The sequence below is a fragment of the Camelus bactrianus genome, chromosome 1 (genome assembly GCF_048773025.1).
Source record: "Camelus bactrianus isolate YW-2024 breed Bactrian camel chromosome 1, ASM4877302v1, whole genome shotgun sequence".
Lineage (NCBI taxonomy): Eukaryota > Metazoa > Chordata > Mammalia > Artiodactyla > Camelidae > Camelus > Camelus bactrianus.
In genome coordinates this window covers 50301437-50319446 of record NC_133539.1, presented here as the reverse complement: position 1 = coordinate 50319446, position 18010 = coordinate 50301437, and the positions used below count along the sequence as shown (strand labels likewise).

At 33.2% G+C, this 18010-nt stretch overlaps 1 protein-coding gene across 1 annotated transcript in view; it reads left to right on the top strand.

Annotated features, from left to right (window-relative positions):
• ATG3 (autophagy related 3) overlaps positions 1–18010 on the top strand; it is a 95221-nt gene that overhangs the window by 2630 nt on the left and 74581 nt on the right. Inside the window, exons 2-8 of the mRNA XM_010970792.3 lie at positions 718–759; positions 4135–4184; positions 6914–6984; positions 8265–8372; positions 11836–11885; positions 14151–14235; positions 17805–17839. Of these exons, the coding sequence (XP_010969094.1) occupies positions 718–759; positions 4135–4184; positions 6914–6984; positions 8265–8372; positions 11836–11885; positions 14151–14235; positions 17805–17839 (441 nt within the window). The remainder of the gene's footprint in view (positions 1–717; positions 760–4134; positions 4185–6913; positions 6985–8264; positions 8373–11835; positions 11886–14150; positions 14236–17804; positions 17840–18010) is intronic.

Here is an 18010-nt window from a genome sequence, read left to right as displayed (position 1 = left end):
TTTGTAATATTCATTACCTTGGCTTTTCTCCCTGCACTAGAGTTTAAACTTCTTTTGAGGACAAGGATGAATTTGGTCTATTCTATTCACTCTGTTGTTCCTATTACCAAATAGTGCTTGGCACATACGAGTTATTTGGTAAATATTTGTTGAATAAATAAAGTTCATAAATGAATCTTCATTTTTGTAGATTCTACCACAAAACCTTACAAATAACTTAAACTTTAGAAAAATTTGGTAAATAACTTGCTTTAGAGGAGAGAATATTGTATAATATCTTGGTGGAAATAAGAATAATGGTAAAGTATTAAATGATTTATGACTTCTAGGTTTGGTTTTCTAGTACTACTCAATTTAAATGAGATATTGGCTGAATTGTAAGATGTATAAACATCTTTAAGACATTTTTACTTTTCTGTGACTTCATGATATTTGGTCATTTCACAAAATTATTTTAAGGTTTAATGTTTGTATAAACTTTTGAATGTTTTTCCAATGAGCTTTGCTTTAATGTAACACTGTTCAAATTATATTGCAGTTACTTTCATGTCAATTTCCTTTGTTAGACTTGTATATTCCTTGAGGTTGAGGACCAGTGATGTAAATATTTTTGTGCTCTGTTGCCTAGATGGGTGCCTGGCAAATGGCCCAAGCCCAACAAACATTTTTCAATTGAAAATGAGAAATGTGTGATACTGTTATTTTTACTCTCTATAGGAATCCAAATTTAAGGAAACAGGTGTTATCACCCCAGAAGAGGTGAGTATTGAAGACACTATAAAGCTCTTATATTGTACAATTACATAAAACTGGGTGGCTTTCTTGCTTTATAAGAAAACATCTTGAACTTTAATCTTGATTTGAGTAAAATTAGATTGTTGACTATATCATCAAGTTTGTAAGGATTTCTACTTCCTGTAGAAGAAAAGGCAACTTCCCTCTCAATTTTCCATTTTTCATATTTTTCTGTAGTTTCTCTGTTTAGAAATGAGGATGGGAGAGGGAATGGAAGAGATTCCTGTAGTGACTTATTCTTCACTCACATATGTATTATATTAAGCTATGCACTGGGCTCTGGTGTTTGCCATGTCTTGCCTTTGTCTACCCAAACATGGGTTTTCATGGCTTTCCATTTAGAAAATTAGGCTCACTGCTTGGATATTAAGTTTTCTATCAGTATTCAGCTTAAATATTTTATTGCTACCTACTTAACACTGTTTTTTTTTCCCCCCACTATTCTTTTACTTTTTCTACTAATCAAATAATGATGGATCTGCTTAATGCAGAAACTAATGGCTGTTTTTTAGGCCAGTTCTGTTTTATTGAACTTCTAACACAGAATTATGTTTTGAGGAATCATTTTACATGTTCATCTAATCTATATAATAAAAGTGGTCTTTTTCCTTTAGGTAGTTTATTTTGTTGTCTTTAGAGAAATAAATACTGGTCTGAAAATCCTTTTATACTCCAGTTTTACGTATAGTTATGGTTACATCAGACTCAAAATTATTCTTAATGAACAGAAAATAATTCATTTAAGCCTCACTCTTAATTTTTAGTAGAAGTACCACTCATTGGCAATAGAACTTTACTCATTATTTTGAAAGAAACATTTTGGAATGAGCCATGTTGTATGATCTGGCTGTTGCTGTAAATTCCAAGCCCTCAAGCCAGAGAATTAACTGTATTAAATTAATACAGTTTTCAGTTGTAATGAAATGTTTTTAGTCCCAAATCTTTATAAGTTCAAAGAACGGTGTGCTGAACTGGTGTTTTATCTAAAATTGTCTTTATTTTTAGTGCAGACACTCAGTGGTATGGACAAAACCTGAAAGACCTGACTTCTAGACCCGTTTCTCTAATTTCTCCTGTTCTGACTCAGGCAAATCAGTTAAGCTATCTAGGCACAGGCCTCATGTTTCCTGATCTGTAAAATGAGGGATTTGACCTGACATTCTCTGACGGACCCATTTTGCCTCAGGCATCATGAGCTTAATACCTTGAATGTCAAATAAAACTAAGTTTTAATCTTAAGCATATCATTAATGTTCTTGCCAGCTATAATTTAGACATGACTCTAGAAACTAAGTACCTAAAATAAAGAGCAGAGCTGAAAGTATGCTGTTTTTCTTGTACTCTTTAGCTTTATCTCCTCTATGTGAAGATGACTAATTGGTAGTTGGCGGTAGAGATACATGTCTGTGATCGTTGGCTGGAATTAAGCTAACTGTTTTAAAACAACTACTAATCCTATAATGAATAACTTAATTGAATCGTGAAGCGATTTATGAATTTTCTCCTTTTTAAACAAATGCAAGGCAAAACTAGCTCAGCTGGTTGCCAGTCACGTAAAGCTGGATTGAGATAGAGCGCAATTACAGGATTTTGTTAGGTTAGAATGAGTCTAGAGGAAGAAAATCAGAAGACATAATTTGCTTTGGAAAAACACTGAGTTGATATGTTCATTTGTTTTAGTTTCTGGGCTTCTGGCTGTCAGCCTCTAGCTGTCTTTTTATTTTCATTGAGAGGTGTGGAAGTATTGTGTTTAAAAAGAGGAACAGGCATTATCTAGTATGAAGTTGCTCATCAAAATGTTACTATTGATTCTGTCTTGTTGGAGTTACTCAGTATTATCCAATATTTAATCACTGAGAGAAGCTATTGCAAGCAGTTTGGAGAATTTAGAAATTTGAGTCTTTCATTTGAGCATAGGAAGCACATAATCATAAGGGCCATTGCTAATGAGAGCAGGTATACACATATACTAAATATCAGTTCAATTCTATGTTCTTTCATAGTTTTTCTTATCTTAAAGTTTCTGTTATTTTTTTATAGATGCCACCAGAGGTGCTATGGAATAAAATGTTACGAGTCTTGTGACTTCAAGGCAGTATCATTAAAGAAATTGTTTCAGCATTATAGAGTATTGTTTTTATTTGGGTTTTTGTTTTTATCTAACCAGATTAAATAGTAAAGAAGTTCTTTAAAAAACAGAACATTTTGTAAAGTTGCTGTTGGAAGTATGCTGCTGAGTGTTATCTTGTTAATCTATGTTCTTAAAAAAAGTTATTCTCAGAGTTCTTATTTTATAGTTTTACTCTCTCAAATTAAAAATAGAATAAGATATATAAACATGTTGATATACAAACAAACGATATGTAAACATTCTCAGAAAGACTAAAATAATGTTTAAAATATTTTTTTGCATTGTGTAATAACCAGTGAACAATACATGATTTTAAGTTAGAGCTGTTGTGAAATAGAAATTGGGAAAGTATGTTCACATATTGCTTGAGTAACAGACTTTCATTTTCTGTTCTCAGGAATAAGTAGGATCTCTGTCTTGTAATAAGATCAGTGCATGTTCATGTATAATGGAAATTCTCAAAAGGTTAAACTATTTCTTCCTGAATCTATTTTTCATTTCTGAAGAAAAACAAAAACTTGTGTAATGTTCAACCTGCCCAGAAAGTCCAAGATTTGAGGATTCAGTTTCTTAATTGTCTTGGTGTTTTCCGACTTAATCCAGAAGCTTCTAACTTTCCCCCCATTGTTTGGCACTACAGTTATCACTTTTGTTAGTGATTCCTTTAATAATATGAAAAAGCTTTCAACATTAGGTGTTACTTAAATTTTTTTTTAAAAAGAGGAAGAAAAACTACGCACTGTGATGTAAGAAGCTATTCTTACATCATAGACCTGTACTTGTTTAGTAATTGTTTTCAGAGATCTTCATTGAGTTTTCAACTAAAGTAGTAAGAATCTTTCTACATTTTAATCATCTATAAAATGGTTTTTAGCATTTTAAATCCTGTTATATTACCTTTACTCATTTCGTGATACTTTATGCTTCTGGCATTATTTAATCCAGTGATTAAAATTGAATAAAAAAATTAATAGCACTCAATATTTTTCTTTCTAAAATTAATTTGAATTTTACAGATGTTAAAAATTTTGTAGTTTTAATATTCGTAAATAAATCTCTAGGCTGATAGAGCAAGTTGGTATTGTTTACATTTTAATTGATTATTGGGTATCAGAGTTACATAGACCTTTGATATTTTGCCACCTCACATTCAGTGATGTTCAATTTTCTTTTTTCCTTTTGTCGTATTCCTTTTAAATCTTGAATAGTTTGTGGCAGCTGGAGATCACTTAGTCCACCACTGTCCAACATGGCAATGGTAAGTAATCTTGAGTGAGGAACAGAAAACTCATAAAAGGTATGACTTCATAATTATGGTAGCTTGCAAAATAGATTAGTGCATGAAAATTAGAATGACTAGTTTAACCCTCTTCTAGTAGAGTTTCTGTTAAACGGTGCCCTAGTGATACTCCAAGTAAAATAAATGAAGAAAAATTGGGCATTATACCTGTTCTGTTTTGCTCTGTTAGCACAAAAGATGGACATTTTGGAGATAAATGCCTTATTTCCTTTGCCAGTATTCCCTTTCTTCCCTAGTTCTAGGTCTGATCTTGTGGTAGATCTTTGAAAAATAATTTTCAAAAGTTAAATCAATTTGATCAGCTTATTTTTTAAATTAAAAAGTATTGAATATTTCTGTGACAATAATGTGGAATTTTGCATAATCTTACAGATTTTAACCATAAGGCCTTCTTTAAGGTTCAAAAGTATGTCCCCATTTTAGGAATTAGCTCAAAAGTTGAGATTTGTGATACTGAATAAAGTTTAAATTGGAAATCTACTCATAATAGACTTTTCCACTTTTATTTTCTATGTAACTTTTCCTTTAAGTATAAGGTATTTTAAGCTACTTAAAATGTGTCTTTTAAATGTGTGAGTAAAAACAATGTTTTAAAACAAATTCAGTTTCATTACTCTATGTTCTTATGATAAAACTGTAAGTAGCTGAAACATTGATCCCAATACTGGCATACTATTTTAATTAGACTAAAAGTGTTTGGAATTATCATCTTATTTGGATATGAGTGAGTCAACTGGTAGCATCCTTTTTTTTCCCCCCTCAGTGATGCTTTTTCAATTGTAATTGAAAGGTATAGTTTTGAACTGGGAGTAGGGGTTCTAGAATTAACAAGAGTCTAATTGATAATGTTTTCCTTAATATCTAAAGAGCTTAAATTATTAAACTATTTAAAATTAGAGTTGGAACTCTTTTTCATCTGTTGTCTTTTCTTGTACCCTTAATTTTTATGTTCAACACATATCCAAAATTGTTCTTACTGCTTTTTATCAGTTGCTCTTTATCTTGTAGAACATTTGTTTTTATGTACCAAGAAAGGCCAAAATGTCAGGTTCATTTATTTTTATGTCTTTGTCTTGCCGGTGTGTATTTCTGTTCCATATTTTAAATTGTGTTCCTATCATAGAAGCTCTCTGATTTATTCTTTTCTCCCCCTAAATTGTTAAAACTATTTAGCTAAGTTCTGGTCTATAGTTTATATATATTTCAAGTCAACTATATATATAAAATTTAAAATAATACTCATTATGCAAAAGAAAAAGGTACTGATTTAGGATTTTCTTCAATACACATGTGATAGATACACATTTCCTTTATTCAGATTTCTTTGTTGTAGCCCTTAATTGTGTAATTAGTTAAGTATATGATTTATGGTATTGTCATATGGGTTGGTAAATATGGACAGGATCTTCTTTTAGTGGACGGTAGTTCATAATTCTACTTTATGAATTGTGATGATTGAAATCATTTTATTTGAACTTAGAACTCAGTTACACCACATTCCAGTGTCCACACTTCTGGCTGAACTGCTGGGGCCAAAGGAACAATTCATTTTAAATCAGTGCTAGAAACAGATAATTTCTTGTGCTGTGCATTCATATCTGCCAGTGCCGTCATGACCGTATTGTATCTTCTTTCCTCAGAACTTCAGGCATTACTATGACATTGTTGAATTTCACACTTGGGAGTGGTCTAAAAGAAGCCTAGAAAGCTACCAAATGATATTAGGGCATTTCCTGGCTTTATCTTATGCTCAAATCTATGGTTTGAATTTTAGACTGAAGCTTAAGGAGGCAGCAGACCTCCAGAGTTATGCTCATTTATATTTGTGATGGATGCCACATGTCACCCCAGCTCTAACCACTTCCAGTAGGTAACCAAAGAAGAATCTTTGAACAAATAGTGAGATATCCCAGAGTAGCTCCAAAAAGTCAGAAATGTTATAGCTGGCTCTGACCCACAGAGGGAGTAGTGTTTAAGAACAGGAGTCCTGGAGTCAGTCTCTTGGCTTCATCCAGGCTCTTCTACCTTCTGGTTTTATGACTGTGGGCAACCTACCTTCTTTAAACTTTTGTTTACTTATAAAATGGGGATATTAGTATTGCTCATTTTTTAGGTTTCTGAGGATTATTTGAAAATAATGCATGTTATAGTTCTAGGTCCTGTATTTATTAGCACACAATAAAAGATTCTTTCTTTGTTTTCCATCATTATTCTCAACATTACCATCTTGGGATCCAAAGCATATTTTATCTCTTACTTCCAATTTTAATACAGTGGTAGGAACATGGTTCTTGTCAACCACCTGCTTTGTTATGTAATGTCATGTAGCTATTTTTCTGCTTCCTGGTCTTCAGAAGAACAGAACTTTTATATTAAAAATCTGAATGAAATTCTTTTTGTTTAGAGGCAAACATAATAATTGCTTAATAGTTCTATATTCTACTTTTTTTGTCTAATATTTAATCCAGATTCTCTTGGTCTGTCTGTATCTCTTAGTACATTTCATTTAAAATTTTGCTGTGTTCTTCATTGCCCTGACATATTTCACTTACGGCATCCTTCCCAAACCAATCCTAAAATTGTTTTCTCAGGGGTGTGGATTGTACATTTTGAGATTAACTTGTGATATCTTCTGTCTTTGCCTTTAAAAATATTTGTGCATTTTGGTGCTTTTCACTCTTTTAAAGGGCTACAGGGGAAGAATTGAAAGTGAAGGCATACCTACCAGCAGGCAAACAATTTTTGGTCACCAAAAATGGTAAGAATTATGTTGCATATATTTGTAAATTTTGCATGAAGAGTTATATTTTTTAAAAACCTTTAGCACTTACTGATCTTAATTTGTGCTTAAAGCTGTATTTACATCTTCTCTCAAATAGAAATTTGGAAATTTAATGAAACTCTGGGTTCTCTATTGTGAGAATATTTTTTTCCATACTTGATTTTTAATCTCCTTTTATTTCTTTTTGCAAAAAAAGTTTAGTTTTAAGACATGAAGGAAAAGGGCCTTAAGCAAAGTTAGACTTCTTCTAATTGGATTTTTTAAGTTGACTTCGTAATTATAATCTTTTTAGCTTTTTAATTTTAATCTTCTTTAGACTTACTTTTCATGGAAAGTATTATTGATACTACCTTTGAAATACAAAATCTTAAAGCTGGAGGTTTTGTTATCCATTGTGTCACTGAAAGATTGCCTATAGGCACACAAATGTTTCTGAAATGGATAGGTATTTATGAAGTTAATGAAGTTATTTATGAAGTTAATTTGAAAACATCCTCAAAAGGTTGTTATAGTCCCTATCTAATCACACTATATGTTTTAAGAGGATTGATCATTTATATATCGCTTGTTTTAAAAAAATCAGTAGCATTTTTTTTGGTTCCACATCATAATGTTTTTATATTATAATTGTTCAATTTTAGACTTATATGAATAATACCTGTTAATTGATGTGTTTGCTATATGGAAAACTTGGTGCCAATATTGTGTAAGATAGGAAAGTTTAACATGTTAGTGAATTTTATACTAGTTTATCCATTATGAGTAGCTGGAGCTTAAGTATGAATTATAAAATTCATATTGAAAGTTACTTTAGCATTTCAAACCCAGAGGTCACCTCTGCCACCTCCGAGTATGACAGGTGGTGCCTCCATGTTCTGAGAGTAAAGCCATTAAAATAATGTATTATTAGTCATTAGCCTGAGGTTGAACAATGTCATCTCTGGCTTCAGCCTTGCTGTTGTTCTTCACAGACCGCCAGGGTAAGGGATACTTGAATACTTAGAATACTCCCAGTAGACCCTTTCTAATTATTTTCCAACAAAGCTATTTAGGGAAAGATAAGTATGGTCACATAATTATGTGTCTGTAGGCTGAATGTAACTTTTAAATTAAGCACTTTTATTAGAAGTAAAATATAGTATTTATCTAGTATTTTGGTAGAAATTTATTTTATGGGGTAAACTTTCTCTTTTATAGGAAGCAGATTATGTGCTAGTAACTGTAACTGTACTTGCTTTTTTTTTTTTTTTTTACAGTGCCATGCTACAAACGGTGCAAACAGATGGAATATTCGGATGAGTTGGAAGCTATCATTGAAGAAGATGATGGTGATGGGGGATGGGTAGATACTTATCATAACACAGGTAAGAGGAGATAGAACAGAATATATTTAAATTACTTATATAATAGCCTTGATTAAAGAAAAAAAAGAGGGGGGTACATAAGCCATAGTTCTGTCCCAGTAGACTTACCTGAAAAAAAGTGGGAGGACAAATTGGAAAAAAAGAAAAAAATGCTCCTTGGGTATACTAGATTTCTGTAGCACTGCTACTTTAGTAGCGATTTGAAAATATCCATATTATTTCTAAAGAAAGAAGGCAAGCCAGTTAGAAATACTGAGTATGCATACTACTTTGCTTTAGAATCCCTTATTTACATGTCATTCCATTGCTGGATGACAAGCTTTTAGGACAGGGACCACACTATACTCATATTTATTTTACTCAGAGACCTGGCATTTAAAAATATTAATAGTTATTTGTTGAATGATTACTAAAAAGTATTGTAAGGACTGTAGGCTTTTGAGGGTAGAGATTCATTGTTGCATCTTCAGTATCTGTCATAATATCTGATATAAAAGTTGTTCAGTAAAATATTGTTAAAGGAATTGATTAAATTTAAGCTTTTCATTAAATCATGTTTGTGTAAGTTGTTTGGAACTCTGAATATGATTTTTCATTCCAAGTTATAAAAACATACTTTTGTTTATGTAACTATGTAAATGAATAATATTATATATACTGCTATAGCTAACTACCATTTGTGACTTAGAACGTATTTTCTTTATTAAAACTAAGTTTAAATCTAGGTTAATAAAAACAAGTTTTCTCCCTCTTAAGTCCTAGACAGTAGGAGGTATATCAAAGGTAGTAGGAGAGCAGGGATTCTCAGCCTTAACACTGTTAACATTTTGGCCTGGATAGTTCTTTGTCATAGCATTTCCCATGCATTGCAGAATGTTTAGCAGCATCTCTGGGCTCTGCGCACTAGATACCAGTAGCATTCGCCCAGTTGTGACAACCAGAAATGCCTCTAGACATTGTCAGATATTCTACAAGGGGCAAAACTGGTGCCCTCAGTTGAGACTCATGGCAATAGACTGAGCGCTAAGTAATCTGCACAGGAAAAAGCACCTCATTAAGGTAGTTTGTCCTCTACTCTGAATAAAGGACACTGCCATCTGTTTCCTTATGATGATATAGAAACAGATTCAGGACTTGAGTTCCTTGATCTGAAACTCTTGTTCCTTCCTGAGCTGAATATTGTTATGTCATGGCCTAGAGGAAATAGCAGATGAACAACTCAAAATAATTTCAAAAATCGTCCTCTTTTCCCCAATGAGCAGTGCTGTTAGACTTTTTCCCCTGGTTTTTCCATAATCTTTCAGCTGCTCTGCTTTAGTTTTCACACAACTAGATGTGGGTAGCACATCTGTAGGAAATTGTTACCGACTAGAGCCATTGGTTATAGCACTATTTTTCTGATGTCAAGTTAATGAGTTACTCTGTTGTCTAGTTGCATTGTATTCCATAATTCCTAGCCCCAAATCCAGCTGGATGTTTACAAAGACATTCATCAGAGAGATGAGTAGGTACCAGTAAGATTGGATTGACAAAAATCTATTATAGAAATTCTACAACTAAAAAAATGTTTGCCCTATTGACAGGAGACAAATAACATCATTTTCAATACTTCAGTTAGTTGGTATACAAAATAAATTCTAAGTAATGGTTATGTTTATAAATACCCTTAGAATTTTAGGTTTAAACTGTATTCTGATTGGATTAAAGCAGTGCTTTCAACTGACTCACAAGGCCAGGTGAGGTATTCACCTCAGTTCCCTTTGCTTTATTCCTACTTTTCTTCTCTGAGGCTGCTTTTATTTCTGCTAGCCCTTGAATTAGTCATGGTTCTCCAGGGAAACTAAGAATATAGATGCAGATGGATTTGTTTTGAGGAATTGGCTTACATGATTGTGGGAGCTTACAGTTCTGAAATGTCTAGGGCAGGCTGGCTAGCAGCCTGAAGACTCAGGGGAGAGTTGATTACTGCAGCTGGAGTCTGAGGACAGTCTAGAAGCAGAATTAATTCTAGAGCACCTCAGTCTTTTTCTCTTAAGGCCTACAACGGATTAAATGAAGCTTACCCACGTTATGGAGGGTAATCTGCTTTACTCAAAGTCTACTGATTTAAATGTTAAGCACATCTAAAAAAATACCTTCATAGCAACATCTAGTTTGACCAAACATCTGGATACAATAACCTACCCAAGTTGACATATGAAATTAACTGTCAGAGCTCTTGAGAGTATTAACCTTCATTAGAGTCATTTGAGCTTTCTTTTTCTTTGCCAGTCATGGCCTACTTTTAGGAGAGTCTGGTTTAATGGGATACTACTACGTTATTATATTTAGAACAGATTGAAGAGGTTTATTTTCTTTGTTTCTATATACTGGATTCAGTGAATTGTTTTATAATACCAATTCATTATGTTAATACTTGGACTTTACTGTTATAAGCATACCTATTATAAAATAATTTCTAGAAAAACTACTCTGAAGTAAAAGCTTGATGCTAGAGCTGTGGATTTTGACATTTTCCATTTGTGAAAGTGAGTCATTTTTTGATTTGGATATATTGAACAGAGATATCAAAGCTTTAGAAGATTGACAAGGAGCAAAGCGTATTTTATATTTAGGGTTTTTTTTCTTTGATATTTCCCATCCCTGTTGAACTATCTAGTTGAGAACACTGACAGGTATTTTGAATTAGATATATTATTTAGCTGACTTATGATGCTGTCATCTGCTCAATGCCATCTTCCTTGGGACAAGTAGGTTCCAAGGTAGTTGCTTAGTGAGGTGCAGTAGACAGCATGGAACCAAAAGTCGGCCCGTGTAGATCTGAATCCCAGTTTCTTCATGTAACTCTCCTTGAGACTCAGGCAAGTCACTTTCTCTCTCTGGAGACTTATCTTTATAGGGAAAAATTATTACCCTAACTGCCTCACAGAATAGTGTTTGTAAGAATTACATAAAATGTGGAAACAGTAAAATAGAAAGTCCCATATAAATGTGATATGATACTACTCTCTGGATGTCTTAGATTTCTGAAGAATAGCTATTTAATATAACCAATGTCTTGTTGAGAAAATGTCAGTGCATATTTAAATGTAAATATGACTCCTGTAGTCTCTTAATCTCTTCACTTTCTGAGCATATATGTTTTTATAGACTCACAAAAGGAAAGTAAATAAAGTAAATGAGAAAGTAAATGAGGAGTAGTAAATGAGGAATGATATGGTAAGATAATTCATGGTAAAATATTAAATTGGTGTTTTAAAATTTTTATTTTTAGCTTGAAAAGTGCCTTTGAGATTATTTACTCCTATTAGAGTTCATTTATAAAAATACTGCTAAAGTTGACTCCACATTTTAGAGATCTTGAGAGAATTTAGATAATATTAAGTGTTTTTATATTGCTCAAATCATAAATGGAGGATGTTTACAACTTAATTTTAGTTATTATTTTCTAAATTTTAAATAGGTATTGCAGGAATAACTGAAGCAGTTAAAGAGATTACACTGGAAAGCAAGGTACTGGTTAATTAGTTATGTATCTAAATTCAGTGACCTAGTTATTTGCATGTGTGTCTATATCTGTGTTTTAAGGTTACTTATATAATTCTTATGTAAACTGATTATTTATTATCAGACTCTTTAAAATTTTTTTTCCCTCTCATTTTTCTATATCAACATCCAAAACACTGCCGTTTCCCAGTGCTTCTCTTCTTTTCCTTAATCTGTCAAAGGGTTAAAAACATTTTTTGTGATGTAACTGGTTAAAACTTCCCAGTTTTTACTAATTGGGAAGACTTCTAGGCCAGTTTAAAAGAAATGGGTGTTTATTTTTAAGCATAAGTACCAAATGTTCTGGAAGTGGAGGTTTTCAAGGAGATTTTATTTGCTGATTAGTAGATGCTGACAATATATTGTTTAAATTTGTAGTTTAAACATTGTCTTAAGCAATTTACTCATCTCTTCTGTAGTTTTTTAATTTACTGCTAATTTGAGGATTTTCTTGTTTTGCTTTTGCAAATTTAAAGATAAACTTCAGTTTATATCATCTAAAATGACGTCTTGAATGTGGAAGCTAAATCAGTTAGGTTTTATTGTACAATTTATTTTGGGAATTGGATAAAAATTTATAATTGGAGTTTTTCTGCTTGAAAGTTTTCAGTTACTTCAGACTGCATTATATTAGCTTTTCATTTCTAAAGAGATAATGAGTACAGTTGTCTTCATATTTTTATATAGTTTGAAATGATATGAAAAATAATACAAAATACCTTCACATTTATCTTCTCTTAATTGTTTTGTTAACACTCAAGTCTTTTAGAAGATAGAATATTTGGACAGGATGATTGTATTCCTTTTGTCCTTATGACTCATTCAACTGCAACAGTTTCTAGTTTGAAATTCCTCTTTTTGTGTTTTTGTCATTTGGATCTTTTGGGTTTGTTACTAGGGCTCAACAGAGGTGTTAGAAACTAAAACAAGTTTTTTTTTTAATTTTGTTTTTTAGTGTTCAATTTTAGACTTGATAGGGATTAAGATTTAGTTCATTATTCTGAGAATTCATCCTTTTGAAGTTCTACTTTTTGGAGTGTTTGAATGACTAAGGAAAAATTACAGAAATGGCTTTGCTGCTTCAGAAGCTCTTGTTTACTCCAGCCATTAGTGTGTATGCTTCAGACTTTGAGAATGATAAATGGAGAGAAGTGTGGATATAGCATTGTTTTGATAGGTTTATGGTAGTTCTTTCAAGAATTTCTAATAAATGCAATAATGATTAATATGGTACTTGGTACCCCACTTAACATTCTTATGTCCTCCTAAAGGATGTATACTTAGAATAATTTACAACTAGAAAATATCTTGTCATTTCCTATTTAATGTAGAGTTTATGTGATTTTTTATAATTTATACTTAGAATACTTATTATCCAGACGCAAGTATTAATCTTGGTTGATGATTTCTACTGTATTCTAGTATATCAATTATGAACCTCTCCAACATCATTAAAACTTCCCTTGATTAATTTGTCACCTATTGGTGCATCTAAAATTTACCCAGATACTGATGGTCTTTTTTCTATGGTTTCACATTTTTGGTGTAATAATGGTACATGTTATTTACATTTCTAGTAGTAAATAAAATCATCCCTAAGTAAACTTGTAAATTAGGTAAAACTAGATTTCCAACTTTTTTACTTACTATATTGACTTCAGATTTTTAGAATATTAATTTTGTGAAAATGATAATTTATATTAGGCTTATCTTTGGTTAACATTCTTACATTCTAGTGCTAACATAGTTAATAAACGAACTGAAATCTCATGTGTTGTAATAACTGTTATTGTTTAATTCAGCCAAGGTATTGTTAACAGAATATAATTGTTTGATATATAATAATAAATATAACTTATAAATATATTGTGATTTATAAATATATGTATTTTCTCCTTTAAGTGTGCAAGTTAACTTTGAACTGATTTTTCTAGCACTGATGAATTGGTTAACTAAAAATATTGTTTTATTGGAAGTGCAACTGGCAGCTATTTTTAAATGGTTTGCTTAGATAACTCTTGGTGCTTTTTGTATTTTTCGATCACAGCACGTAGGACATCGCTTTTAATGATTGGTTCATGGGTTTGTTATCTGAAGTAGGAGTTTCCTGAGGATAACAACTGTCTTATAGCTCTTACTTTCATAGTGGTTAGCACTGTGCTCGTATGTGGATGCTCAGTATTTGAACTAATGAACATACTTAAGTGACTGTAAATATAATTAATTTCAAAGGACAGTATAAAACTCCAAGATTTCTCAGTACTATGTGAGGAGGAGGAGGAAGACGAAGATGAAGGAGAAGCTGCAGATATGGAAGGTATTTGTGTTCCAAATTTGCTTTAATCACAGTGGAATATTGATTTTGGAATATATGTAATTCGAGTTAAGAGTTCTATTCCACTGAGTTCTAAATTTTAACATTTAACAGCACAGAGAGGCCTTGTTTGGTTTAAATTTAATCAGTACAGAACTTATCTTGATCTTAAACAGTGCAGAACTCTTCTGCTTTACCTAGACCGTAGCCTTGATAGCATTATTTCTGCTGAGATCAGTGTTAATCATAAATCTTTAATTCTGGGTACAACTGTAAGATACAGATTCTTGAGCTAATTCTTAAACTAAGAACAGAATGAAATCTGTTCTGGCATTTTGTATTTTCTTTTTCCTTTTTGATAATATCTTACTACTAAAACCTTATGATAATGATTCTTAATGGGGTCTTTTGAACTACACAGAACCCCTCACTGCTCTGTGAGAATCTGAAGTGCTTTTCTAGGAATACCGGCTGAGAATCACTCTTTCAGCGAATCGTTTCAAGAGACTGAAACTTACTGTACTAACAACAGGGTAATATAAGTCTAAATGTATATGGCTATTCAAAGGTGCATATTTTATAAGCATTATAGTATTTATGCAGGTGAAACCTTAGATTAAAATTAGTTGAAGAAGTTGCTGTCACCAGGGCAACCTCTCTGTTAAATGCAGTCTGTCTTTATTGTACTTATCTTCTCTGCATTATTTATTTGATTCTGTTAACCATTTCCTCCTCTTTTTTTTCCCTACCTTGTTTTTTATGACATGGGGTTTTCCTCCTCCTTCCTTGACTGTTTCTTCTAAATCTTCTTCTGGGGTTCTTTTACTTTTGCCCAGCTGCTAAATGTTACTGTTTCATAAGGTTTCACTTTTTTTTTTTCTGCTCACTCCTTACACTCCCAGGTAGATTTTTGTCTACTTTTACGGTTTCTGTAATTGCATACTGTGGTCCAGTATGGAATTATGTACAACAGGAAAAATGATGATCTAAATTACATTAGATTCTCTATGAGGATTTAAATATGACTATGTATGTATGCATTTAGAGAGAGTTAGCAGTTGGGAAAAAGGAAGAGTATGAAAAACCAGTGGCAGGCATTTTGGAAGCTGTGAAGTGCTGAATCACCCAAACACATAGAATTTATGGTGAGATAGACACGTTTTGTTGCACGCAGAAGTAGGTCGCGTCAGTAGAGTTGAAGCACCATAATGGCAAGTGGTGTTTGCCGATGAGGAGGTGACAGCACAGCCTAGCCTAATCACCAGAGTAGCCTTGACTTAAAAGTATCTTTCAGTTTGTTTCCTAACTTATTTTTGAGTTACCATGAAACCTAGCTGTATATCTGTTCCTGAAATCGAGCGAGAGCCTTGTCCTTATTTCCATTGTAAAATCTCATTCTTTGAAGAAATCCAAGTAAATTACTTGTAACCAGAATTGCTCACAGCAACCTCATATACCCTGTCTTTGCTCAAGACTTCCATGTCTAAACCCCCAACCCAGATCTCCTGAACTTCAGATCTACTTGTTTAGTTTCATTTCCACCTGGATGTCTCATAATTGTCAGAACAACCTTCTTGTACAAATAATCTTTCTGGATTCCATCTGTCTCTGAATGGCACACAGTTGTCCAAGTTGTAGTGGGGAATTGTATGAATAAAGCACTGATTTGGAAGTATAGAGTTAGCTCACCCACATTTATTCAATATCTTCAGGCAGAAACAAAAGACAAAACTAGTCTTTTAGTATGTTTGTTACATTTCCCATGGATAGTTAAAGAGTTGCTATATGTCGAATTTTGCTTAAAAAACAGTGTCGATTGTATCTAACGTAACAGTCAATTTTCATTCGTTATTCCACAAGTATACGTTGGGCAATGCAGTGTATATGTATCAGATACTGCTTTGGTGCTGGAGATAATGCAGTAGACATGATCTCATGGAGCTAACATTTGATTTAGGGGGCACAAACAGAACAGTAGATAAGCAAAACATAGTACTGTCTTAGATGGCTGTAAGTGTTAGGGAGAAAAATAAAGGACAGAGTGGGTAGGGAGTCCTGTGGTAGGATGAGTGTTGTAATTTTTAAATCGGTAGTGAAGAAAAACCTCATCGAGAATATGCCTTTGAGTGAAGCCCGGCAGGAAGTGAGTGAACAAGCTATTTGGAGGTCTGAGGAAGCATGCAAAGGCCCTGAAGGGGGAGTATGTGTGGTTTGTATAAAATACTGCAAGGAGGCTCCACAAGAGTGAGGAGACGGTAATAAGACATGGGGTCAGAGAGGTAACTTGAGAACCAGATGGTGTAGGGCCCTGGCTTTAAGTCAAAGTGAGATGAGAAGCCTTTAGAGGGCTTTTCTAAACAGAAGAACAACTAAAGTGGAATTTAACATCTTAACAGAATCTCTATGACTTCAGTGTTGGGGGAAGAGATAGGGACAGTTAGGCGGTTATTTTGATAATATAGACAAGAGATGACTGTGGCTTGGGCTTGAGTAGTAACATTGGAATTGATTAGAAACCACAAAATTCTGGACATACTTTGAGGCTAGGGCCCAAAAGGATTTGCTGCTGGATTGAATGTGATATGAGAGAAACCAAGAGGTCAAGATTTTTGACCTGAGTTTCTTTTGGAAAAGTGTCATTAATTGAGAATGGGAAAATCTAGACTGAACAGCTCTGGAGGGGGAGTCAGGAGCTCAGGTTTTTTGTTTTTCCCCACCCTTAACAGAGGCACTGGGGATTGAACCCATGACCACGTGCACGCCAGGCACCCACTTTACCACTGAGTTACATCCCCAACCCCAGCAACTCAGTTTTTAATGTGATATTTCTGCTGCCCTTTAGTCATTCATTGGAGCAAACAATCAAGTATCCAGGATTTGTAGTCAGGGAATACATTTGAGAGTCATCAGCATTTAAAGCCATTGGGACTAGGTGAAATCATCAAGGGAGTATGTGTAGATAGAGAAGAGACAAGGTCCAAAAACTGAGCTCTTGGTTACTGCAGAGTTTAGGGGTAAAAAAGGGTCGAGATGGTGAGATGATAAAGAGGAACCAGTCTAAGAGATAGTGAAGGAGAAGCTAATGAGGTGGAAGGAAGGCCAGGAAAATGTAGTATCTTAAAGGCTGAGAAAAGAAAAACCTTCCAAGGAGGGAATAAATCATACTAGATGTTCCTGTGCAGTCAATTAAGATGAAAACTGGGAATTTACCGCTGGATTCAGCAAAGTGGAAATCACTGATGACTTTAACAAGCACGTTTTATGCAATTATATAAATAGCCTTGTGCATACTATGGAGTCACTGACCACCCCAGAGTACTGTTGTGCCAGCTGGTATTATTAATAGTCTGTAGCACAGACCAGGCCTTAACCATGCTAACTTTCTCTGACTCTGTCAGGTAAAGTGTCTGCTGCTTTGGAAGTATAAAATTACCTCCCTCACATTTATTCAGTATCTTCAGTCAGAAACAAAGCAAAAACCTAGTTTTTGAATGATGGCTCTGAAGTAATACGTAATTTGGTTTAGGAAATTATTTTGAACTTGATTAATCTTTTGTTGCTTTTTATAACAGAATATGAAGAGAGTGGATTGTTGGAAACAGATGAGGTCTGTAAATTGCTTTCTTAAATTTTTAATGAATAAACTTGAGGATTGGTGTTCTTAATATATCAAACAAGTCTTTATATATGTACATCATTTATAGCATATAACATTTTAACTTTGAGTTTTGTTATATCTGCTTTTAAAAAAATATATAGAGTGGGAAAACAGATTTTC